Below are 27884 nucleotides of genomic sequence, written 5' to 3'. Positions count from 1 at the left end.
ATGGATTTGTTTCAGCTTTTGTCTTCTCCAGATGTTAACTGATGGACTGGAGTGGTGTGGATTATTGTGATTATCAGCTGTTTGGACTCTCGTTCTGACGGCACCCATTCACTGCAGAGCATCCATTGCTGAGACACTGATGCAGCGACACATTTCTCCAAATCTGATGAAGAAACAAACTCATCTACATCTTGGATGACCTAAAAGTGAGTACATTTCCAGCAAATGTTCATTTGTGGGTTAACTATTCCTTTAACACCCATAATGCACTGCTTCTGTGTCCTCCAGACTGTCGTAGGTGCTTCACAAAGGTGTCACCCTTCTCCTGACAGCATTCTCACTGGCCAATGAGGAGCGATCGTTCCCTGGCACACGCTTCAAACCCTCCACCTCCCTCAAATAACCTGCCACCAACACGCTGACAAATGTTTCTGCTTTTCTGGCGGGCGGTCACTGCCTTGCTGCTGTGAACTCCAAGGTTAACTTTGCTCAAGACTAGGAAAAAGCTGTGGCAGCTGCGCTCAGGCCAGCTCTGGAAAGCTGGAATTAAGTGGTTCATAAGCAGGTGCAGTAGATCTAGACGTTGTGGACATTCACACAAGTCAAAGGTAAAGCACCTTGTTGTCTAATGACTTATTAATCCCACTTAATGCTTTCATTGCATGCATGCAAGGCACTCACTTTTTAATATGCTTAACTATGGAGTAAAAATGCATCCAGCTATGTATATGTTTGTCCAGACAGAGTCAGTTTCTATTTTAGTTTGGCATGTCATAACAGTTCCGGAGGTAATAAATAATGTACATAATACATAATGCGTTGACTCTTACAGAATAGTTTACTGGTCATTGTGCTTTTGCAAAATAAAGTTGTATAGTGTTGTGTTTTGCTCATGTAAAGTGAGCTGTGCTATAATTAGCAGTGACGGGGGGCTGGAGTGTGTCTGCACAGGATTAATGCACATAACAGCTGTCTGCACAGGTCTGTTGGAAGGGCATCGCTGCTGCGGTTAATTGCTCTGATTTGAGTGTCAGTAGCATCTGCAGGCGTATCCCCTTTCTGGATTCAATAACAACAGGGGGGCAATGGTGAAAGCCTTTCTCTGATTTTGCTAGGAAGATTCAAATGTGTTGATATTAGGCTCTAAATATGAAAAGAATTATGTTTGTTGTGGCACAAAAAGCTCTGAATTATCTAAATCAAATGAAAAAATATAGGTGGAGGATTTCAATTAAAATTGCTAGTAAATTTCACAAATAATTATAAAGAAGCACAATGAATTAAAAGTGAATATTTTAAGACTGAATTAATATTTTCTTGTAAAATGTACCAGTGCTATTTTAGTATCATTGACATACTATAAAACTTTTTATTAACATTTTGAATCAGTTTTTATATTTTCCATTGTTGTTTTAGTGATTTTGTATTTCTGTCCTTTTTAGTATATATATTTTTTTATGTCTATATATTTTTTTATTAAAATTGTATTGTGTTTATTATTATTTTAGTTTTAGTTATTTTAGTACATGACGTTAAACTTAATTTAAATGGGAAATGTTGCCGTGGCATTTTTTAAATATTTTATTTTATTTCAGTTAATGTTTATTTAATTTCAAGTAACATAACTGTTTTTTTATGGTTTTAATTTTAGTTTTACTTTTACAACTTCAAAAGTGTAGATGCATTTATTATACATTTAATGAAAATGGCATTTGCTTTCCATTTTCCCCCCTGTTTTTACATAGAAAACTTTAAAATATCAGGAAATATTATAATTATTATTTCCAGGCCTGACAGAATGAAATCTTATAGTGAATGTGAGTTTTTCTATTTGTGCTCAGCTCTCAATTTTTATTAGTTGCTCTTTGTGAGTGCAGTCTTGTTAGAAATGATTATTAAAAATCCATATCTAGTTATCAAAAAATAACAATGATTTTCATTTTTCCAAATGTTTTCTGATGTTCACAGGGCTCTAAATATCTAACGACTGATCTCATGTTTTAAGAGAGATCCTGTATGTAGTGGAACAAAAAAATGCTGGAAATGTAACTGCATGTTTATAGTTTTAATGAAATTTGCTTTTATTCCCTATATGAGGAATATAGGGAATGCTTTTTGAATGCTTAAGTTATTTATATATATATATATATATATATATATAAAATCTAGAAATGTCAGAAATATTACAGTGTTAATATTAAAATATAACAATTTTAACACAAATGTTTCCATTTCACGTATTGTACTGTAGCCAGTGGCTAATCACAAATAAACATAAAAACAAAACAACATACAATACAGTAATAATTAGTAATTAGAGCCAAAAAAGAACAGTTAAGATAACGTTGAGTTAAACCACAGATTTGAGTTGATTTTAAATAAGATTTTAGTTTTAATTTAAACGTGTCAATAGATGTGCACATCCTTATGTCTTCTGGTGTTCCAGTGACTAATAGCTTTCACTGAGAAAGACGATAACCCAAAGGCAGAGTGACGAAAAGGAGCAACAAAATCACTAGTAGATGATGATCTAGTAGATCTTGCAGAGGCTGTAATGTCTCAGTGTTATGAATCTTTGTCTTTTTGTCTCCAGCAGCATGCAGGAGAACAGCATGGATCAGCCCACGTCTTTATCGCAGCTTCTGCGTGAGAGTTACCTGGCCGAGGCCCGAGCTCATCACAGACACGGCGAACCCAGCTGCATAGACGCCCCTCGCCGTCTGGTGTACGGGACGCTCAAGGAGAAAGCAGACGACTCCGGTGGGAAAGCGGAGCCACAGTTCTCGGACCTGTCTGCCTTCCTGAGCCAGGAGGAACTGGACAAGAGCGTCGATCTGGCCTGCAAAGCCATCAGCAGCGATCCTCGAGAACGTGAGGAGAGATCCGACGCACGTCCACCAATGAGCCTCTATAATCTTCCTTCCAACAAACCCACTCCAGAAACAGAGGTCATTTCGGAAAGACCAACAGTCCAGACTCCCATCCAAGACAATGCGATCAGGAACGTCAGAAGTGCAAGGGAACCTGCGGCGGATTTCAAAAGACCTCAGAGAAACGCTCCATACGGCTTGGAGACCCAATCCAAGAAGGAGTTCCTCAACAAAGCAGCTGATTTCATAGAAGAGCTTTCGTCTCTGTTTAAAGCCAACAGCTCCAAGCGAGTTCGGCCTCGTACTTGCAAACCCCACCGGAGCCGATGCCAGAACAAAACCCAGCTTGATGGCACCTCGTACTCCATTAATGCAGAAGATCGAGAAAGACCTATCCTTCTCAACCAGCAGATGGAGGAGCTGATGGAGAGCAGTCGAGTCACGGAGGAGCCTCAGGAGCCGGAGCCGGAGCCGGCGTGTGAGGAACCGGCTCTGATTCCACCGGAGAGCTCGGAGGAACCCGTGTGTGAACCTCCACACTTCATACAGAAACTCAAAAGCAGGGAGGTTCCTGAGGGCAGTAAAGTGCAGCTGGATTGTATCGTCAGAGGACTGCCTGCTCCTGAAGTTCGGTGAGTTTGAACTGCTTTTATTGATGCACATGATTAGTGCATTATTATTACTGTTGCTCATGCAGGAAGTAGACAACTAGTAAATGCATGAGTCAGAAACTTTAGCAACTACACTGAAAAAAAAAATTATACTACATTTTTTTTAAGGTAAGTGGTTGCAATCAATTTATTTTAGCTACATTTAAAAAAAAAAAAAAAATTGAAAGTTAGTCAAATAAATTTGTTTATTTAAATGTAGCTAAAATAAATTGATTGCAACCACTTACCTTAAAAAAAGGTTTTTTTTCACACACAAAAACTTTTACTCAATTTTTGTTTACTAAGAAATTGCAAGTAAATACCACAAATAATTACACAGAAATTGTGAGTAACGCATTGATTTAAAAACTTAAAATTTGTTTTTGACGACACCCCTTATGCATTTAATTGCATTGAATGTGCACTTGTAGTGTACTTCAAATCTTAAATGTATTTTTAACCGACTTTGCTTGCAGATAATATAATATTAATGAAATAAAAGCATTCTTAAAAAGAGTTAATTCTTAACAGAATTAAGTACACTTAAAAAGTGCAAATTGTCATTTTTATTTTAAAGTACACTGTAAGTTTTAATAATCTTTTGTTGTACTTTTTAAAAATGCACTTATTTTGATGTGTTGACTGACATTTTAATACATTTAATACATTTTAATACATTTAATACATACAAGTTAATACATTTTAAATGTACTAATTGGTATAATAGAAATGACATTAACATACATTTTATCATAACAGTATTAAGCAACCATATTTTAAAGAAACGTAATTAAGAAATTGCATATAAAGGTATACTACAAGTCTTTAAGTGGCTCTCTTGGAGATATTTCACCCAAAAATTTTGTCATCATTTACTCACTTTATGTTGCTTCAAACCGGTATGAATTTCATTCATATCTCGAACACAAAAGAAGATATTTTGAAGAATGTTGGTAAGGAAAGAGTTGACATGACAACAACCCTTGACTTCCATAGTAAAGAGAGAAAAAAAGGTCATTTTTGGGTGAACTATCCCTTTAAATTTAAATAATTGCATTTGATATAAATTTGAACTAGAATATGTTTTCATTCAGTTGCAATTACATTACATTCATTTTGCACTTAAGTATATTCTTTTAAAGTATATTATTTCCATAACAAATACTTTTTAAGTAGTTTTTTTTCTAAGTACAATAAGTAAAAAAAAAGTGTGGTACTTTTTCACAAGGGATCTGTAACACCGTAGCATCATGGCAACAGGTTTTGCTAGCAAATGCATGCTAAAAATCTGCTTTCTCAAGCATTGAGCACAAAGACGTCTTGTGAAAGCTGACCGTATAACAGTCTGAGCTCAGCCATTCTAATTTTGCTACATTAGAAATATGATGCTATGAGAATGCATTGGAAATTATCGTCCTACATCTTCAGTAGAGCGCAGTTAGCCAAAGAGTAGAAGAGTAAACAAGATATTAAATGGGTACAGAGCTTCGCAAATTATTGCACAATTAGTGCGGATATGATTATAGTTTATTGTAGCAGTGTTTAATTGGGCACAATGAATGTCTTTTCTGTCCTTCCTTACAAAACAATCATACTATGGTGATGTTAGATGGTACAGTGTGTTATTTTAGTACTATTTATATACCATTGTAGTATAGTAGTATTATTTTTAAGTGTTATTATTTTATGTAATATTTCTACAATGGTTTTTTTTTTGGGGGGGGGGGGGTAGTTGTAGTTATTTTATTAGTTAAAATTATTCTTATTTTATGTTTTTCATCAAATATTTATATTTTATTTTATTTCCTCCGTTTCAATTATCAAAAATGATTTTTAATAGTTTTAGATAATAACTACACTGTTCTCTGTGTTGAATGAGTTTACTCTGTATTAGTGAGTGTGTTTGTCATGAAATGTTGATAATGTTTATGTTTACTAAAAGCTAATTGCAGAACAGAGGAAATCAAGATCGTTTAACATTAGCGCCTGGCTTGAGGCTAGATGAACTTTAAAGGATGATTATCTTTCAGTCTCTCATAAATTGCGAAACATAAAGAGTCGTATGACTCAGATTGTGGAAATGTGCTGCTTCAGCCGGGATATTCAGCTTGTGCTTCTCTATAAACTGAACATCTCTCATAATATACATGGTTTAGTGCTCCAGTGTGCTGAAAAACTGTTAGCTACAATTAGACTTAATAACACATTATGGATATATTCTCTCTTCAGTTATGATTTAAAATTATGTTTGAGTGAACTATGAGGCTATTTTTATTTACATTTAAAAAATGGTCATGCTTTTAACATGTTTACATCTAATAACTACATATAAATGTATCATTCTTTTATCCTTTGTTTGCATTTAATTACTTTGTATAAATTAATCATGCATTTAATTTTTGTTGTATTTAATAACTTTGTATGAATTGATCATACATTTAATAGCTTTGCATTTAACTTTTTTTGCATTTAATAGTCTTTTTGTATGAATTGATCATGCATTTAACATTTATGCATTTATTAACTTCATATAAATTGATCATACATTTAACATTTTAGCATTTAATATCATTGTATGAATTGATCATGCGTTTAATGTTTTTGCATTTAATGGCTTTGTATAAATTGATCATGCATTTAATATTTTTTTGCAGTTAATAACTTTGTATAAACTGATCTTGCATTAAACGTTAAAACATGTAAAAACTTCATATAAAACGATCATGCATGTAACGTTTTTGCCTTGAATAACTTTGAATGAACTGATCATGCATTTAACATTTTTGCATTTAATAACATAACCTATTACATAGAAAATGCATCAATTTATGTTACTGTTAACATAAAGATATCTTGTAAAATATGACATGCGTTGACATGACAAAAACTTTAAGCTATTTAGACACCATGATTTCTTTTTTCTTTTTTTTTTGTACATAACTACAAAATAATTATGTGTCATTGATGAAACGTTAGTGTAACATTACTCAATGCAAACTTCCCACACTGACAGGTCAAGGAAACCCGTGCTTTTCTGAGCGTGTCTGTGTGACAGGAGACGTGCTTGGACAGCTGTTCTCAGCTGACCGAGAGACTGTGATGTCAGAAACATTAGATCATCCCTCCAGTGACCCAAACTTACTTCACTTTTTAACATTTTACTTACAGCACCATTTGAGAACGTTTATCTGACCGGCTGTACATAAATTACATGGCCAGTGCTTTCTAGAAACATTTTATTGAATAATTTGTCTTTGTAGTAGATTTTCCAAAACCTAAAAACTTTATTTTTAAGCTCTAAATAAGTAAATGTAGTTGTTGTAACTAAAAATGTCAAGTGTTTCTCTCTCAGAGGCAAATGCCTGCTAAATATCTGACAGATCTATTAGCAGTGTTGGTGATTGTATGAGAGGCCATTCTATGTTTAGCTCATGCGTGTCGGTCAGGGATGCTGCGTCCAGTTTTAACAGGGGTTCCTGTGCCGTGGGTGAGTCGAGAGGGAAAATAGCCTGAACAGGTGCAGATCTAGAGCTGGATGTCTTTCCCCCACAACTCAGGCTTTCAAAGTAGAGTCTTACTCATTAGAAATGATTCTCATTGGCTCATGGATCGAACCCAATACATTTCAGCCATGTCGCGCCCATGGAATGAACCACAGCTTGTCTCTTCAGAAGCGCTTTAAATTTCAGCGAGGAAATTTTAGGAAACAGCAGTTAAAGTGAAAGTACTGTCCTACGGTCTTCTAGGTAAGGTTGTGGTAAAGTTATATTTGTGGATTCAAGAGTATGTTTTTAGCCCATTGATTTATTACTGAATGAATGCTGTGGTATTTTGTCTTGTGTTGTGATGTGGTTCTTATTTTGCTGATGTGTTTGATAAGGAGGACTGATTTTGAATGATTTGTGAAATGCATTGAAATGGTTTTGAAAATCTTCTTTAACACAAAGTGATATATGCAAAAATAACTTCATTAGTAAATTGCTTCAACCTCACCTCAACAGCTTAGTATTTAATAGTCTGACAACTGTGTCAATTAACTGATTTTTACCATTAAATGACTAAAGAAAGTCGTCATGTCAGTAGAGTAAAAACAATGAAAATTCAGTTTCATTGTATTTGGTGAAATGAAAATTTGTCTGGTTTCATTCATCCATTTAGTGATTTAAAAATGTTGCTATGTCTTCATGTTGGATCGTTTTTCTTATTGACATTTGCTGATGGTATTAACCAATGCTATTTTCTAATTCTGACATTTTTTTAACATGCTTTTGTTCATTTGAAAATTTGAAAGTAATCAACTAGTTTTTCAAGAGATTCCTCCCTAAAAATGTAAATTTATTCTTTATTTTTGTTAATAGAGATATTTGTGACCTGTATTTTTGACATTAATTAGGCTGGTTTGACCATTTAATATGTCCAAAAGCTATTCATCATATTCAACATTCTGTATTTTAAGAACACATTTAATTATTTATTTTTTTTCGCATATTGTGATAGTGATAGACTGAAAATCTAGATGATATTCAGCTATTTCGAGATATGTTGCAATTTACCCCTTTTTTTTTCTTTGTTTTACACAGTGCACATTTTGGCTATCAAACATGAATTGAAAAAAGTCATGATATTGTTAAATAAAGGTGGTTTACCGCTGTATTGTAATGCTTGAATTAATGAACTCTGTGACCTGGGGCAAATACTGTTCAAAGGCATTCATTTAGTGTCACTAGCACACTTAAAATTTTAAAATGATGAGTTAAATTTACTTTTAAGTAAATATGCATTGTATTTGTGTTGTAAATGACCTGGGCTGAAACATTTAGTCTGTTAATGTCAGTATACAACTGAATGTAAACTCATTGGATTTTCAACTGAGGTCAAATTAAAACCAGATGCTTTCAGACATGATTTGTGTGCATGTTTTACATTTTCATTCATGAATTAATGTATTGTGGATGTACTTGTAGATGTGTGTTCCTGTCCAGAATGTAACATTCTGATTGTGTTTTCCAGGTGGTTTTGTGAGGGTAAAGAGTTGGAAAACAGTCCTGATATTCAGATCATCGCTAATGGTGAGCGACACACTCTGATCATAGCAGAGGCGTTTGAAGAAGACACGGGCAGATACTCGTGCTTTGCCTCCAACTTTTATGGCACAGACTCCACCTCAGCAGAAATCTACATTGAGGGTAAGTAAATGACTTATGGACTATTTAATATGAATTATACATTGACTAAATGATTGCAGCTGCAGTCTGAAATTAAGTTTGTATATTTTCATTTTCTATTAGGAGCATCTTCATCAGATTCTGATGAAGAAAAACATTTTCAAGCAGAGTGAGTTTGTATATTTTCCATTATGAAATCTGTATCTGCAGAACCTTTTGAACCCCTAGGGGTTGAAATTACATGCACACGTCTTTTTTTTCCCAGACTCCATAAAAGTTCTCCTCAGCCCAAACCTGCTGTGGTCTTGGCAGAACCCAACACATCTGCTGAAGACACCACACCAACTATAACAACCACCTTCGCTGAACCACCAGCACCTTCTGACACAGAAGCAGAGCCACCGACTGAGCTGATTGCTGACCCAACCTCTAAGCAGGAAGATACAGAACTTCTGAGTTCCAAGGTTGTCAGCTCTGAAATACCTGTACTAGAACCAACCATATCTGTAGTAGAACCAACCGTACATGTACTAGAACCAACCATATCTGTAGTAGAACCAACCGTACATGTACTAGAACCAACCATATCTCTAGTAGAACCAACCGTACTTGTACTAGAACCAACCATATCTGTAGTAGAACCAACTGTACTTGTACTAGAACCAACCATACCTGTACTAGAACCACCAACGCCAATATATGAGGTGGAGCCCACTCCACCTATTCCTCCACTGACCATTGCCCCACCATCACCTCCATCCAGCCAAAATATCTCCGATGTACTGTTAACATCTCAACAGAGCATTTCTGAGGTATGAAAAACACACCAAATCTGCAGTTTTGATTTCCCACTAATGCATGTGTTTTTCTTACATTCCATATGTTTTGTTTTCAGAATCTAAATGGCAGCAGTAGTTATCTTCAAAGCTTCGATGTAAGGCCCATGATGGCAGCTCCAGTTTTTACGAAGGTAGAGCAAACACAGCTTGTATTTCTAAATCTTGACATTGAGCACCAATGAAGTATTAATTAATGCTTGAAAAAAAACCATATACGTATTATAATATTTTGACGTATTTTAAACTTTTGCACGCATGCCTGTCCCAAATCCAAGGAGTCAAAACCTTGGTATGCAGTTTTGCCTGGCAGGCTGTAAAACAGGAAAATCCAGTGCAAGCCATGCTTAGAAATATCATAGAGATTGGTGGTGTCCCCGTTTGACTTGGGCCAGGAAGAAACCACTACCAATGCACTATCAACCCCACAGAACACCCTTTAAAATGCATAAAATCCACTGTTCACTCTCAGAAAAAATGTGCAAAAATTGTACCTTTAGTGGTACAACAGCTTGTCACTGGGGCAGTACCCTCAAAGGGACAGCTTTGTACCTAAAGGGTGCATGTTAGGAACAGAAAAGTACATATTTTTACCTTAAGGGTACATATTACTATTCTAGGGTACTATTATGCACCCATTAGGGGTAAAGAATGTACAAATGTGTCCCTTTGTGGGTACTGCCTAAGTTCCAAGCTGTTTTTTCGGACAGTGTATAGAGTAGCAATGCCCTGGCAGCTATCCAAAAATTGTCATGGCAATAGTTATTATCTTCGGAATAATTAATGAATTGTCATTCCACTGTCATTGTACACCATTGTCTCTTTTGCTGTAGAACCTCCAGGATATCCTGGCTGTAGAGAGTCAGTTGGTAGTTCTGGAGTGCAGAGTAAAAGGCATTCCCTCCCCTAAAGTGGACTGGTACCGGGAGGGAACACTTGTTGAAGATTCTCCAGACTTCAGAATCCTTCAGAAGAGTATGTATAATTTGAGTTTGCAGTGCATTTAGATATGTGGTTGGATCCATCTTTGAAAACTGCTGAAAAAGTTTTAACTTGTAACTTGAAAGAAAAGTTTACAGTGCTTGACTCTTTCTTCTTAAAATTGTTATCTGACAATCCACACATTCTGCTTTTTTTCCCCCAGAACCAAGATCCATGGCTGAATCTGGTAGGTGGATTTGATTACCCCTGCTTTGTCAAGGTAATTATTTCATGACTCTAACCACCTAACATTGTACCATTTCTCTGTTTGGTGTGGACATCAGAGGAGATATGTACTTTGGTTATTGCTGAGGTCTTTCCAGAGGATTCTGGAACATTTATTTGCATAGCCAGCAATAAATATGGCACAGTTTCCAGTACTGCCGTATTGAGAGTAAAAGGTAATTTTGTTTTATTGTTGTGGAATCTATTATTGGATCAGTTTAACACTGTTCATAATGAGATAAAAATGTATACATATATCACATCTCAAGTCTAATTCTGAACAATATTATGTCTGCATCGATAGGACACAATAATATCACCACCAACCCTAAAACAACAAGCACTTTAACAGTGGAATCCTCCCTCCAAAATGTTCTGGCAACAGAACTGATGTCAACAACTTTAAAGAGTAAACCAAATGTTCCTCTGGTAAACAACAAGCTTCACTCAAGTATGATGTGCCTTGACCCTTTGAGCTCTGGATATAAGCATTCAGACCTTCAGGACTCTGGAACGCCTCGCTCAGATTCCCTAAATCCTAGTACCCTTCGCCATGATCTCACCACTAGCCTACCTAGTCTAAACCCTCTCAGCATTGGAAAATACAGCTCAGATACTTTCAGGACTAGTTTACCTCAGCTAGACCCACTCAGCTTCAGTTCTTCTTCATTGAACTCAGACTCAAACCATAAGCCTCTCAGCTCTAGCACAACACACTTTGATTCAGGAGGGTCTGGTTTTAAGCCTTCCACAGAAGTGACCCAAAGTCCACCAAATGGATCAACCTCCAGCATCACTATGAGCTCTGATGCCTGGGTTGAACCATTACCAAATGGTTCAAAACCAACCCCCAGCCCTTCTGTTACTAGTCTCCCACCAGTAAACTCCAGTAACCATCAAGAGCAACCAACTGTTAAACCCCTACCAGATCCCCCAACTTCTTGCCTCAAGACAAGACCCGAGGGTGTGTTAGGGAATCACAACGAATCCCGCTCTAATTCCCGAGTTGGCCTCCGTGTAACCTTTAAACTCCCGGAGGATGAAGACGAAGAAGAGAAAGGAATGTCATCTAAAGATCCACCACCAGTGTTGGCTAAACCAAAATTGTAAGTACCAACTTCAGAGTGTTGCAAGACAACTTGAGAGTTAAATTACATTTTAGGACTATCTGAAGTAGAAAACATGCTTGTTTTACCCTTCTGTCTTATCTTAGAGACCCAGTGCAGCTTCAGATCCTCCACAACCAGGTGCTTTTGGAACAGCGGCAGGAAGACGTCTCCCCAAGCCAAGATTCACCACATTTAGACAGGATAAGTTGTGAGCCACCACCTGTCAAGCCAACTCACCCTCCTGCAAATCCAGTTCCTTCCCAACTTCAACCACCTGCTCTTGTAATGAACTCTGCTCCAATTCCACTGCCAATCCCTGCATCTGTCCCTCTACTTCCTACAGCACCTGCTCCCATATTAAAAGCTGTACCTGTATCCCAATTGAGCATGCTTTTAACCAATTCCATGCCCTTGCCCCAACTTACTCCATCAGCCACAACCTTACACAACCACCCTCCAATATTTCAACAAAATCTGGTTCCTACTACTTTAAGTACTGTTCCACCGGGTATGGTTCCCTCTAACCTACTAACCCAAACGAATGTGGTGCCCACTCCTCCTCAGCTGAATTTGGGGCCAGTCTCACCCAGTGTGGCTTCAGTTACCCCTATGCCAAGTGTGATCCCAATAACTCAACCAGGAGGAGTTCCCAACATCCCTATGCCTCCAAATTTGGGACCTTCTGCACATTTTCCTCAACTTATCATGGCTCCAACCACCCAACCAAACCCCAACCATGTGGCCAGTGTTCCACCCATTACTCCTTCCACTCATATTTCACAAATAAACATGAATCCAGCCTTGCAGATGAACTCTGTTCCTGTTAGTGACACGAGTGTTGCCAGAACACAGGCACTGATATCACCTAATGCATCAGCAGTGAACAACACTGCGCCAAAGTTAAACACCACCACAAATTCTCATCCCAGCATGGCTCCACAAAACACACATTCTCAAGGTGTGTCTTATCCACTCCTGGGTACAATCACCTCATCACATCTAGTGAGAAATCAACCTGCACCCAGCCCGAGTCCAATGTCTCCACCTCCGTTGAATGACACCCGGCCTCCACTTCCTGGGATTATTCCAGTCTCCACCCAGAGCTTCACCTACACAAGGCCGAAGGAGTTCATTGCGGCCCAGACACTCTCTCCTATCAGGAGTCCTTCCCCAACCGAGTCTCCTGTTCCAATGCTCCATGAATTAGCTGCACAGATATTCCCGAAGTCGACGCGGGCGCTCACGTCGCCCGTCAACCAGTTCTCTCCATCCCCAAGAAAGTTCCCAACAAGAGTTCTGGAGTGTCCAAGCAGCCCACCATATGTGTCCTCACCACCTCTACTGCCTCCTGGGCTGGTGAATTCAGTGTTTTCTTTTAGAACTCAGTCACCCCCACAAGCTTCTTCACCAACGTCTAGCAGCTCCACTCCTAGCCCCATCCAAAATCCAGTGGCCTTCCTTAGTTCAGTCCTTCCTTCACTTCCAACATCTCTTCCGACCAATGCCATGGGCCTGCCTAAGAGGGCCCCACCTGGGTAAGCAAACACAACATTTCATTATAACAGAGGTTCTCAACCCTGCTCCTGGGGATCCCTGTCCTGCAGAGTTTAGCTCCAACACTAATCAACCACACCTGAAGGTAATCAAGTTCTTCAGAATAGCCTAATTGAAAATACACATGCAGGTGTGCTGAAGCAGGTTGTAAATAAACTGTACAGGACCGTGGGTCCCAGGAGTAGGGTTGAAGACCTCTGCATTATAATATTGTAATATCATAATATGGTTTGAAGATCACTTTTTCACTTAAAGGGGTCATGATGACATGGATTTTTTAAAATGATCTTAATAGGTTCCTTGAGTTTACTTATGTAAAAAAAGTTGGTAACACTTTATTTTACGGTTACATCTATTAGTTGTTTATTAGCATGCATATTACTAGAATATTAGCCATGTATTAGTGCTAAATAAGCACATATTAATGCCTTATTCTACATCCCTAATCCTACCCAATACCTAAACTTAACAACTACCTTACTAACTATTAATAAGCAGCAAATTAACAATTTATTTAAAGTCGTAGTTAATAGTTAACAAGTGTTACCTATTCTAAAGTGTTACCATAGAGTTTTTTTGCCCCAAAAAAACAAACAAATAAATATGTGGAAATTTTTTTATTTTCAACCCTCATTCTGAACCTTTCTCAGAAACATCCTGTTTTAAGGGGCGGGTCTTTAAGGCCTCTCAGTAATTATGATTGGCTCACGTCAAAGCATAGGAAACACTATCAATGCCCTCTCGCTATTGCATGCATGTTTTGACAACATAATCGAAATAAAACAGTCATTTCCAGACAAAGCATTATGAAATCTTTTACTTACGTTTGTGATGCAGCTGCAGTCAGATCCAGCACTGCTTCATCTTTCAACAAATGTTACTTTGTGAACTCTCCATACCACTGTGCCTCGTTGACAAAACAAAATGCTCCGATCAATCATCTGACATAATCTGGGACAATTTTTATTTTTAAAAATAAAAAACTATCCACATGTTCCTTACGGTGGGATCCTTCTGATATCTGTACAATGACGTGTTCGAGCTGTTTAAACCAAACGCGTCAAATCAAACGTTCTTTCACTCCATTTGTCCAGTTGACGACCGACTCGAGTGCGTGGACTGTGTCAGAAAGTGAACGCGCATCTGTATACTGTATCCAGTGTAGACAAGATAGCGGCAGTGATTGTAATTTCTATTTGCTTTTGACGTGACGCGACACAAGCTGTTGAGTGTCAGTGGGCGGGGCCTATGGTGAGAAGATGACTATTCGCCAATGTCTTGCTCTGGAGGCAGTGTTTATGCAAATGACCGGGGGTAGGTGACGTCACTTTGCCCCTCGGATCCAAAACAAGCCGTTTTTGGAGCTTGATTAAATAAATGCTTTGTTCATAATAAGGATGACTTTTTAATCTATGAAACTTGTAGGATGTTTTAATGGTACAACGACCTCTTATATGCCAAAATATCAAGGCAAATTTGATTTCTCATGCTATGACCCCTTTAAAGGGATTTTTGTGGAATATTCTGGCTGATTTTTCTGTGTTTTTTTGACTGTGAGTTGAGAACTAGGGGTCTCAAGTTTCAGAAAGGATGCAAAGTACCATAAAATACCATAAAAGTGGTCTATATGACTGTATTCCAGATATTTGAAGCCTAATATAATTAAGATTATAAGATTAAGATTAAGATTATAAGATTAATCATTGTTAATAGTTGTGACTAGACTGAACTGACTAGTTCAGGTAAATAATGACACTATGGTCTTTTTAGAGCTGTTTAACAGCAGAATTTGAATTGTCTTAAATATATACACACGTATTTGTATCAAATTTGAATGCCTTACCTCAGTCTCATTGTGTTACTTCATGTTCAGGCCTCAAGGTGCACTAAAGAAGAATCAAAGAGGCTCCAGGCTCATGTCTGATGATGACATCCGCGAGAGCAAGGAAACACTGTTACAAGATATTGAGAAGAAATTGCAATTTAAAAATGAACAGCTTAGTTTTGGACAGCAGGTATGTGGTGTCATAAATATTACAAAGATAATATATATATATATATATATATATATATATATATAATATAATATAAATATATTACGTTTGTACTGTTTCTGATCATCTTACTTTGAGTTACTGGTTTCTTTATGTGAGACACTATTACAGAGGGTTTAATCTTGGTTTGTAGTAGTTAAGTTTGTGTGTGCTTACACAAAACACAGATTGATGGAGATGGAGAAGGAATAGGGAAGAAAAATATCCCCCTGAATAACATGTTCCGTGTACCACAGCTTGATCAGTCTGTACTCTAAAATAAATTGCTGCTACCCTTTAAGACAAAATAGCTAGGACTTCGTAATGATATTAGCAAAAACATGTTCTTTTTTATCTCTTGTGCATAATAAGTTTTCAAGCTTCTTTTTGATGTTGAAATTGAAGGCTGAATCTAACTCTTGGTTGGCTTGCACCAAATGCAAAAATATATCACCTGCTGAGATACTTTTTCTCATTTCATTAGCAAAAATTATGCCATGCAGGAATTTCAGATAGATATGTATACAGATAATTCTATAATTATCTATATAGATATATAAGTGTAATTCCTGCATGGCACCGTTTTTTTGTTTTTTGTATTTGATATACTGGTGTACTCTACACAGCATTTGATTAAGTGCATGCTTGCAATTTTACTTACTTTTTATTTGCATTTGCAATATATTTATATTTAATAGCACCGCAAATCTGTAAATATTTAGGTGTTCTGTAAAAGTCTCTAAAATAATTTGGACTGGACTTCAATTAAAAGCTTTGTTTAAAGTCAACATGAAATCAACCCTATACTTCTTTTTTCTTTTAATATCCTCCTCAGCTTCACATCAGGTTGTTTCATGTTCAGGTTTTTCATGTTGAGTTTAAATGTCAGTATAATGGATTACATTTAATACTTTCAATTTCAATGCATTGCTGGCTGTCATTTATAATGAAAACCTTTTGTTTTCATTTCTGTTTGTGTTCTGTAAATCTCCATGCATCATTTAATGGCTTTGCATCAATGACGACCTTCCCATTTAATAATCAGTTTCAATGTTATCACATTCTAACACATTTTATGTGTCAAATGCGATGCACCATATTAACACTTTTAGACGCTGGAGTGTTTCTTGTCAGAATAACATGATAAAAACACTATTTATCACACATTTGTCTTGATGTGTGACTAGCGTTTGTGTTTCCATCATCGTCATTCATCCTGTCCTCCATAGAAGCAGAGTTATTGGGGGGAAGTGAGCCGACCGCTCGGACCAAACATTCCCACTGCAACTGTCATTAACTATGACGAGGTACAAGGAATTTTCTCCATTGCAAGCAGTGCTTTGTTCTGAAGTGCATTGGTTTCATAATATAAGAATCAATTTTGATTAAAACGAGAAACAAGATGATCCTGAGCTAATATAAAGCTGTGGCTTTTTTCCACTAATGAAACTGCATGGATAATAACTCCCTTTAGAGGAAGATGCAGTGCATTTCATGAACACTTTACAATAAGGTTACATTTGTTAACATTAGTTAACTATATCAGTTAACATCAACGATGGAAAATACTTATAAAGCATTTGATAATGTTAGTTAATTTAATGTATGTCTTAATATCATGAGCTGACGTGAACTAAAAATAAACATTAAGTAGCGTTTAATATATTACATGTAATAATTAAATATGATTAGATATGACATATAATAGTAAGATTTATAAATGCTATAACAAATGTCTTCCTTATTGTTAGTTATTGCATTAACTAATGTTAACCAATGGGACTGTATTGTAAAGTGTTACCATTATGTTATGTAAAATTAATTGTATGAATGTTTAAGGCCATAATTATTTTAAAATCTGCAAATTGTAACATTAAATCCTGAAGTCAGAATCATTTAACAAATATTAAAAATATAGCTGCGTCCTTGTAAACTGTAACTAATACTCTAACTAAAATTCTATCACAAAAGATTATGCATGAGCAACTCGACTTTAATTTAATGCTATACTAACTACATGAGAATATTAATATTAGTGTTCAATGGATATCTCAAACAGAAACAATAATGACATGAGCACTACATCAGTCCATCTGCAGTTTGGGTTGTTGTGATTGCAATGAAAACACTGTTCAGTTCAGTGTCTGTGAATGAAATCTGAATGCAAACAGTATCTGTGAGTAAACATGAGCGCTGGGCTTGAGAGACTAGACAGAGATAGGAATGAACAGGGCTCTTCTGTACTATAAATAGAGGTGACTGCATTCAGACATGTTGGTGGACATCCAGAACTGAAGCGAGCTGTTACCGGACAGGCCTCTTGAGATATAATACACTCTTAAAAATAAAGGTGCTTCAAAAGGTTCTTCACAGCGATGCCATAAAAGAACCATTTTTGGTTCCACAAAGAGCCATTCAGTCAAAGCTTCTTTAAAGAACCATCTCTTTCTTACCTTTTCATAATCTGAAGAACCTTCTTTCACCACAAAGAACCTTTTGTGATACAGAAAGGTTCTTCAGATGTTAAAGGTTCTTTATGGAAGCATTTAGACAAAAAAGGTTCTTCTACTGCATCGTGAAGCACCTTTATTTAGTGTAGGTTCTTCTAAAATGGGAAGGTGTGTTAGAAGGTTTCATATCATAGCTATTTAATAGCCTAGTTTTTATTTTTATTTGTGTATTCATTTATTTTTGCACCAAAAACATTCATAATTAAGTTATATATGACCATTTTTCATCCTGTCTCTACCTCCGAGGGTATGGAAGCTTGTTTCCACCACAGAATAAAAACATTTGCGACTTTATCTCACAATTTTTTTTCTCAGAATTGCACATTTATATACAATTTTATCAAAATTATCTTAATTTTGAAAGTTTAAATCTCACAATTCTGACTTTTTTCTCTGAATTCTGAGTTTACTTCTAGCAATTCTGCTTTATTTGTTTTTGCCACAGGATAAAAACCCCCGCTAAATTCGACTTTTATCTCACAATTTTAAGCTTAAATCATGCAATTCTGACTTTTTTTTCAAAGAATTGCAAAAAATTGTGATGTGAGATAAGTCATGAGATAAAAAGTCGCTATTACCTTCATATAGGTTATATGTTACAATGTTATATTATCTCCACAAAGCCCACTTTTTATTGTAATTGGTTTACATGTTGTAAAATATGTCATGCAAACATACAAGTTCACGCTGATTGTTGAAAATAACCTGATGTCTGATTAGCATCGTCATTTATCAGATATCTCTTTGTTTGTATGTTTATTGTTATTTTTAGACATTACTATTATAGTTTGATAGTTTAATTATGCGACTGTACTGGAAACTTTAACATTTAGGTAGCAATTGTGGGCAATGTTTCCACAGAACCTGGAAAAAGTAGTTAATATGAAAGTTTAGTTAATATGAAAACATAAATGGGACACATTCATGAATGATTTCAGGTACTAAGTTCATTCGTAATGATGTGTTTTGTAGGAATACAAGGTGTCGAGCTTTGAGCAGAGGCTAATGAGTGAGATCGAGTTTCGTTTGGAAAGAACTCCGGTTGAAGAGTCGGACGATGAAGTTCAGCATGATGAAATTCCCACTGGAAAATGCATCGCGCCCATCTTCGACAAGAAACTGAAGCACTTCAGGGCTGTGGAAGGGATTCCTGTCACATTTACCTGTAAAGTTGTTGGAATTCCGATTCCTAAAGTGAGTTTTTGACAGCTTGTGATGTTCTTGTAATGCATGCACAGAAAATAATTGGTCAAATAAAATAATTTGGGGTTTTTGAAAGAAGTCTCTTCTGCTCACCGAGGCTGCATTTATTTGATCAAAAAATTTACATATTTTTACAATTTACAGCATCATTACTCCAGTCTTCAGTGTCACATGATCCTTCAGAAATCATTCTAATATGCTGATCTACTGCTCAAAAAAACATTTCTGATTATTATGTTGAAGCATTTTGTTAAAAACAGTTGTGCTGCCCAATATTTTTGCAAATTGTGATGCATTTTGTTTTTCAGGACTCTTTGATGAATAGAAAGTTCAAAAGAACATTTATTTGAAACATATTTTTATAACATTAAAAATGTCCTTACTCTCAATTTTGATCAATTTAATACATCCTCCTTAATGAATAAAAGTAGTCATTTCTTTTATATAGCTAAAAAATGCTTGTAGATTAATAATTAATCATTACTATTTTCTAAATAATTTGTTTTCTGGACAGTTTATATTAATTTCAATCTTTAAGCATAACAGAAACATAAATATATAGTCCAAATTACTTGTTGATGGACTTTTATTTTGTACTTTTCACACAGGTTTACTGGTTTAAGGATGGAAAGCAGATTTTGAAGAAAAACGAGCACTATAAGAAGATCAGAGAGGGTGATGGGACGAGTTCATTACACATAGAAACCGTCACAAGTGACGATGACGGCAATTATACAGTCATGGCAGCGAATCCACAGGTAACGACAGCAAGCATCCTGGAGAAAATCATCAGAAATGACTCTGATGTACAGCAGAAATGAAAGTCGAGCCTGTTTTCATGTTCACAGGGCAGAATAAGTTGCTCTGGCCATTTGATTGTGCAAACGGGTCCCGTGCGAAACCGTCCCGTGGTTCACTCGCAGAGGTGAGTCGGATCAGTGCTCAGTTTTTATACAGTTCTTCTGCAGCTGCAATGGCAATAAGTTTAATAGACATGCATGTGTAATAATTAGATGCAAACTCCTCACCTTTCAGTGACAACTCACTTTTTTTTAGATCAAAATAGGTCACCTATGAGATTTGCTTAGATCCAATGAGAAAGTGTTTTTATGAGGGGGGGTAAATAAAGGTAAATAAAGAATTTTCTTTACTCTTTACTTCAAAAACTGTCTAAAAAGGGTAATATTTTAAATATTTGAAGTCTGAGATGTGGGAACGGTGAAGAGAGAGGGCAATTATTTTGCATTTTGGGTCCGCATTGCCGTCTAATCAACCAATATTGTCTTTAATAGCCTGCATAGCACTTCATCTTTTAAGTCTCTGGGGTATATTTGTAGCAATAGCCAAAAATACATTGTATAGGTCAAAATTATCGATTTTTCTTTTATGCCAAAAATCATTAGGATATTAAGTAAAGATCATGTTCCATGAAGATATTTAGTAAATTTCTTACCATAAATGTATCAAAACTTAATTTTTGATTAGTAATATGCATTGCTAAGAACTTGATTTGGACAACTTTAAAGGTGATTTTCTCAATATTTTGATTTTTTTGCTCCCTCAGATTCCAGATTTTCAAATAGTTGTATCTCAGCCAAATATTGTCCGATCCTAACAAACCATTCATCAATGGAAAGATTATTGACACTTAAGACTGGTTTTGTGGTCCAGGGTCACATATATATTCAATCTTGATTTTTGTAAAACATTGCAATGTTTTTTTTGTGTGAAAAATTACAGTTTTGGACATACACTCTTAAAATGCCATAGAAGATGCCATAGAAGAACCTTTTTTGTCTAAATGGTTCCATAAAGAACCTTTAACATCTGAAGAACCTTTCTGTTTCACAAATTTAGTTTTTTTGTGAAGCACCTTTATTTTTAAGAGTGTATAAGGTAATAAAAAAAAAATTCAAGTAAAATTCAAGTAAAAATGAGCATGTAAAGCAAATACCTTTAAAAGAACTTCTGTGTGGAGCATGCCCCCGATCCGCTCAATGTTCCTTCCCTTTTTCCCTCTCCCCTCTTACCTGTTTGCATCTCTGGTAATATTTCAGTCATCACTCAAGTTGTTTTTCCCAGAGTCCGAGCACGTGTACAGGAAGTGGAGGGCGAGCCGACTCAAGAGCGCTTCTTTCGTCCGCACTTCCTGCAGGCTCCGGGAGACATGTCGGCTCACGAGGGATGCCTCTGTAGGTTAGACTGCAAGGTACTGGAGATATTCCAGCAAGATATAACCAACAGTGATCTCAAAACACATTTGAGTGCTTACAAATGTCTGAACATCATTGCATTAAGAGTCCTAGCAGACTTAGGGCCAGATTTACTAACAGCTCGCTCCAGTGCAAACCGTCTTTTGGCGTTAAAGTAGTACTGTCAGGATTTACTAAAGACACGCAGTGAAGAATTAGCGCTGAAAAAGCGTGGACACAGTTATTTTTGTGCTTGACCTTATTGAATATGCATTTCTAGGAGTTTCCCTTTCAGATGCAAAATTTATGGGAAGAGAGTATTAAAAATAGTGCTGTCAAATTATTAATCGTGACCAATCGCATCCAAAATAAAAGTTTTTGGTTTACGTAATATGTGTGTGTGTGTATTGTGTATATTTATTATGTGTATATATAAATACACACACATATAGCATATATTTTGAAAATATTTACATGATTATATTTATATAATTTATATTATAAAGGCTATAAATATATTTAATATATAAACATAACATATTTTTCTTAAATATGTACATGCATGTGTGTATTTATATATTCATAATAAATATACACAGTACACACACATATATATATTTTGAAAATATTTACATGATTATATTTATATAATTTATATTATAAAGGCTATAAATATATTTAATATATAAACATAACATATTTTTCTTAAATATGTACATGCATGTGTGTGTATTTATATATTCATAATAAATATACACAGTACACACACATATATATTATGTAAACAAAAACTTTTATTTTGGATGCGATTAATCGCGATTAATTGTTTGACAGCACTACTTAAAATGAATCACAACGCGTTTTACTAATGTTTGCGCTCGTCAAATTACTGGTATTTGTGCCATTATTTGACGCCCAAAAATTTACTCTGTTTAGTAAATCTGGCCCTAAATATACAAAAGTAGCAGCCTACACGTTACCATACTATCGGGTTCTTACTGAAAGAAAATACTTTAATATACTTAAGTGCAAACTGAATGTAATGTTTTGGACTCTATTGCATGTTAATAGCAATTAAATGAAAATGTATTATAGTTTAAATTTATGTTAAATGCAATTATTTTAACTTAAGAAGGTAGAAAGCAGGATTTAAGTAAATCTTTAAGTACATCTTTTCCATAATTACTTCAGTTTACTGCTGAATATACTGACAAAGATTTACAATAAATTAAATATATATTTTAATGTAATTTCTGTTGAAACTTGCATGTCAACAATGATTGATGTACAACAGTGTTATTTTCGTATCATTGAAGCACTATTATAGTTTTTAATAATTTTTTAAAAAAATTTAGTTTTTCATTTTCATCTTAATTAATTTAGTGATTTTGTTGTTTGTTTGTTTTTTTCTTAGTTTTTTCCACCTTGTATATGTCTTATATAGTTTTTATTTCTGTTTTAATTATTTTAGTACATCAAGTTGGCAACTAGATTAAATAAAATAACATTTTTATATTTTATTTCAGTTTACATTAATTTCATTTCGAGCAACAAAAATTTTTTTTTTAATGGTTTTAATATTAGTTTCAGTTTAATTTACTATAATAACCCGGATTTACAATGTCCTTTTAAAAATACAAATTCTAATTTGACATATTTACAAAGTGCACTTTTTAAATGTACTTTAAGAAACCAGGTCATGAAAGTCACTTAAGTACTTACTAGTGACTTTGTATTCCTTTAAAACGATTTAAACTCTTTTTGTTTAATTTCAAACTGCTTGAAAAATCACTGAAGTGTCCAAGTACTTTTTGGGGCAGCTGTCTGTTATCCAATGCAATGACAAAAAACATGTTGCATGTTTTGCCATGTTTTTAATTCAGTCTTCATGCTCTGAACCCTCCTCTGCTGTGTAGGTGAGCGGGTTACCTCATCCTGAAATCATGTGGCTTCTCAACGGGAAGCCCATATATCCAGACCTCACTCACCGAATGCTCGTGAGAGAAAACGGGATCCATTCTCTGGTTATTGACCCTCTGACTCAAGCCGATGACGGGATGTACACCTGCATCGCCTCAAATAAAGCGGGACAGAGTTCATTCTGCCTCGAGCTCAGAGTAGTGGGTGAGAGCCGGATCATTTCTGAATGTCTTTTTAACATTAAAATACTAGAAAAACCATTTCTGCAACAAAAGAAAAAAAAAAGTGCTTTGGTAAATCATAATTATGACTTAGAATGACATAAGTCAAAATTATGAGATAGAAATTCATAATTATGACAAAAAAGATCATACTAAGTCATAATTATTATAATTAATTAGATAAAACTTTATAACTATGAGATAAATTATAATTGACATAAAAAGTAAATTATGACTAGTCAATATTGACAAAGTCAAAAATATTATCATTGTCATGTCAATTTTGTCATAATTAGTTTATCTCATAGTTATAACGTTTCATCTAATAATTACGACTTTGTCATAATTTTGATGACTTATCTCAGATTTTGTGCTTTTTATGTCATCATTTTGACTAAATCACAATTAGAGTTATAAAGTAAGTATTGTGAGATATACACGGCGGTCGTAAGATTTTTAATGTTTTTTTAAAGAAGTCTCTTCTGCTCAACAAGCCTGCATTTATTTGATCTGAAGTACAGAAAAAACAGTAAAATTTGGAAATATTTTTACTATTTAAAATAACTGTTTTCTATTTGAATATATTTTAAAATGTAATTTATCCCTGTGATCAAAGCTGAATTTTTAGCATCATTACTCCAGTCACATGATCCTTCGGAAATCATTCAAATATTTCGATTTGCTGCTCAAAAAACATTTTTTATTATTATTATGCTGAAAACAGCCGAGTAGAATTTTTTCAGGTTTCTATGATGAATAGAGAGTTCACAAGAACAGCATTTATCCAGAATAGAAATCTTTTGTGACATTATAAATGTCTTTATCATCATCAAGCATCCTTTCTAAATAAAAGTATTAATTTCTATAATTTCTTTACCAAAAAAAAAAAAAAAAAAATGGTACTGACTAATTCAGCTTTGAAATCACATTACATTTTAAAATACATTCAAATAGAAAACAGTTATTTTAAATAGTAAAAATATTTCAAAATTTTACAGTTTTTCTGTACTTCGTATCAAATAAATGCAGGCTTGTTGAGCAGAAGAGACTTCTTTAAAAAAACATTAAAAATCTTACGACCGGCAGTGTAAACTTGCAATTGTGAGAAAATAGTCAGCCTTTTTGTTTTTCTCTCAGAATTGGACTTTACATCCTGCAGTTCTGAGAAAGGAAGCAATTCTGACTTAATAACACACAAATATTTGACCCTCTTTTTTTCCATGTCAAATGAACACACGCAGAAAAAGAGCTGAAGCAGGCGCCGCATTTTGTGGAAAAGCTGCAGAACACAGGCATCGCCGAGGGCACCCCGGTGCGTCTGGAGTGCAGAGTTGTGGGAATGCCACAGCCGGTCATCTACTGGAAGAAAGACAATGACACAATCCCTCACTCGAGGGACAGAGTCAGGTGAGTCTGCTCACATCCGCTGGACCAGGCATGACACCAGAAACTGCTTTAGCAGGGTTTCCCAGAGATGATCAACACTGTGCTTCTTACTTACAGTATGAGAACACAAATGCAGTATAGCATACAGTAAATGAATAAAAAGAACATTAATATAGTGTCTTTGTTATCCCAGCATGCATCAGGACACGACAGGTTATGTTTGTCTACTGATTCAACCGACCAGAAAGGAAGATGCTGGCTGGTACACGGTGTCTGCTAAAAATGAAGCAGGAATCATATCATGCACAGCAAGACTAGACATATATGGTGAGTCAATTACATTTCTTAATATATTAGTAAAGTTAAAAAATAGATAAGCATTTTAGCTGCAATTTTAATTATTCTCCTCAGTTCTTGTTAGCTGGTCAGAAATAAATGAAAATCTGTATTAAACTACTACTTTAAAATTCCACTTAAGCTATTTTAAATGTAATTTTTCTAATTATTTTAAGAAATTATTTTAATAATTAAAAATGTAACTACTATATTATACCCCATGCAAAATTATTTAAAATGTCATTTTTCTGATTATTTTATGAAATTATTCTAATAATTAAAAAATCAATTAAAATACTATATTATACTGATTTTAAACATATTTTTCAAATTATTTTGAGAAATTATTCTAATAATAAAAAATTGAATTAAACTACTATATTATACTCTATTTTAAACTTATTTTCTTATTAATATAAATTAAACTATACATGTTTGTATTTTGATAAATTCATGCAGGGCAAGTGAAGTGAACTGCAAAAAGTTGATTTATAAAGATTTTTAAAAAGATGACCACTTAAAGCACCAAAAATATACATTTTCTCTTAAACAATTATATCACATTTAACACAAAAGATGATGAACGATGTAGTTGTGTCAAATATATACTCATATGCCGAATATGTTCATATGTTTTGTTTTCTGCAGCTCAGTGGTATCAGCACGTTCATCCACCGATGAAGAAAACGCAGTTTGTCGGGAGTCGCTACGCTGCTCTCACCGGCCAGGGTCTGGATATAAAGTCAGCCTTTTCCATGAGCGACAACGGCCCCGTCATATTCTCTGCCTCCCAACAAGAGCGAAGGCTAGAAAGTGAGGAGCTGTAGATGCTCGCAGGTTAATGCTGGTGCACTGATGATTTAAAGACAGCACATTGTGTTGAGTAGATGGAGTAACAATCTAAAAGCAAACAAGGATCTGATGTTTCTGCACTCATTTGTTGTTGTATGTGTCTTTACACGGGCCTATTATTTATAGGAATAGTTCAGCCAAATATGAAAATGGGCTAAAAATCTGCTCATCCACAGGCTATCCAAGATGTAGATGAGTTTGTTTCTTCATCAGATTCGGAGAAATGTAGCACTGCATTACTGTCTCACCAATGGAGTGAATGGGTGCCGTCAGAATGAGAGTCCAAACAGCTGATAAACACATCACAATAATCCACAGCACTCCATCAGTTAACATCTGGAGACGTCAAATGCTGCGTGTTTGCATGAAACAAATCAATCATTAAGATGTTTTCAACTAAAATACGAGTCCATAATTCATAATAATGCTTCCTCCAGATGTTAACTGATGGAGTGGTGTGGATTATTGTGATGTTTTTATCAGCTGTTTGGACTCTCATTCTGACGGCACCCATTCACTGCAGAGCATCCATTGCTGAGACACTGATGCAATGCAAGTTTTAAGTTTTGGCTGAACTATATTTAGATCTAATGGTAGATGAGCATCTACAGGTTGTTTTTCCTCACTGCATTTAACTTTATTTGCACATGATTTTTTCCTTTAATTGATAACATTTGTGCCATTTGAGGCATTATGCAATTTTGTTTTGGTCAGTTTGTTGTAATTTTTTGTCTGTTGTGCCCTTTGCATTTTAATCTGCTCTTTTTATTAGACTGTGTGTCTGTTGCATTACCAACTGTGAATGTGGGCTTCAGCTGGTTTTATTTAACACATGAACTACTGCTATTGTTTCATGTTTCGGTATAATAAAGAAAGCATGAAAGATTTAGAAAGTGAGATTTAGAGATTTATTTTAAACAAAACTATACTTTCCAAATGTCACGCTGTCATCTGATCCTAAATGAAGCCTGATCAAATCTATTGCTAATCTATTTAATAAAGAACGATATAAGAATGGGAAGAATTGCATTATATAAATTCTCTTACGCTGCATGTGAAAGGAAAAAATGAATTTTGTCTTGTTTATATAATGAATACTGCTGCTTCAGGCAATTCTCTGTAGAGCAATATGACAATCTTATATTAATAAGATTATATATTAAATATTATATTGGATATTATAAGTTGTTGTGGAAGTTTACAAATCCAATGTATTGTTATACTGTCACTAGAATAAATAAATGCAAATACCTAACTTGTGAAAATGTACAATAGTTGTTTTTCTTGAAAATAAAGTTATATTTATTCAAACAAGGACTGTGTCTCTTCTTCAGTGTTATTATTATTATTTTTGTTATCACTGCTAAAAAAAACATCCTGATATTTGAATAAATAATATAAAGAAATAATAGAGATATTATTGGAATACATTTGTAATTGAGTAAATTATTGCAATTACATAATTCATTTTTAAATATTGAGTCTCTCTCCATCATCTAAAGTGGGTTGACTGTATTAAAATGGGAAGACGACTAATTTAATAATCTATAGAAAGCACAACAAACATATCTGAGTTACAAAATGCTATTAGTGTATTTACACTTAAGAATAGTAATTTATTATTATTACTGTTATTATTATTGCTCAATAACACACACACACACACACACACATACATATAATTTAATTATTTTATTTTATTTTATTTTATTTTATTTTATTTTATTTTATTTTATTTTATTTTATTTTATTTTATTTTATTTTATTTTATTTTATTTTATTTTATTTTATTTTATTTTATTTTATTTTATGGAAATCTTATTTATGCAGTATTAAAATAA

General features: G+C 34.8%; 1 protein-coding gene across 4 annotated transcripts; it reads left to right on the top strand.

The window, feature by feature from the left end:
- Nucleotides 1-420: 420 nt before the first annotated feature.
- Nucleotides 421-27360, top strand: mypn (myopalladin). Of its 4 annotated transcripts, none has more exons than XM_058794862.1 (21): nt 421-608; nt 2597-3502; nt 8531-8706; nt 8809-8854; nt 8951-9497; nt 9581-9655; nt 10355-10496; nt 10666-10689; nt 10787-10903; nt 11032-11833; nt 11941-13371; nt 15264-15405; nt 16653-16730; nt 18906-19127; nt 19745-19894; nt 19985-20061; nt 21219-21345; nt 23245-23452; nt 24711-24876; nt 25049-25182; nt 25840-27360. In XM_058794862.1, the coding sequence occupies exons 2-21, from the start codon at nt 2598-2600 to the stop codon at nt 26016-26018; spliced, it is 5748 nt and encodes a 1915-aa protein (XP_058650845.1). In that variant the 5' UTR covers nt 421-608; nt 2597; the 3' UTR covers nt 26019-27360. The 4 variants fall into 4 exon arrangements, with proteins under 4 accessions (XP_058650845.1, XP_058650846.1, XP_058650844.1 ...); XM_058794863.1 differs by having other exon boundaries at nt 2594-3502; nt 16659-16730; XM_058794861.1 differs by having other exon boundaries at nt 2594-3502.
- The last annotated feature ends 524 nt before the right edge of the window (nt 27361-27884 follow it).

Source organism: Onychostoma macrolepis, chromosome 13, assembly GCF_012432095.1.
Source record: "Onychostoma macrolepis isolate SWU-2019 chromosome 13, ASM1243209v1, whole genome shotgun sequence".
Classification (NCBI taxonomy): Eukaryota; Metazoa; Chordata; class Actinopteri; order Cypriniformes; family Cyprinidae; genus Onychostoma; species Onychostoma macrolepis.
The sequence above is the reverse complement of the archived record's forward strand: the minus strand, read 5'-3'. Positions and strand labels throughout refer to the sequence as shown.

Bases quoted from the DNA above. Each gene is read 5' to 3' on its own strand.
- mypn (XM_058794862.1), top strand. From the start codon at position 2,598: ATGCAGGAGAACAGCATGGATCAGCCCACGTCTTTATCGCAGCTTCTG. The intron at 9,498-9,580 runs GTATGAAAAACA...TTTTGTTTTCAG, and splicing joins CTCAACAGAGCATTTCTGAG to AATCTAAATGGCAGCAGTAG. The intron at 15,406-16,652 runs GTATGTGGTGTC...TGTCCTCCATAG, and splicing joins AGCTTAGTTTTGGACAGCAG to AAGCAGAGTTATTGGGGGGA.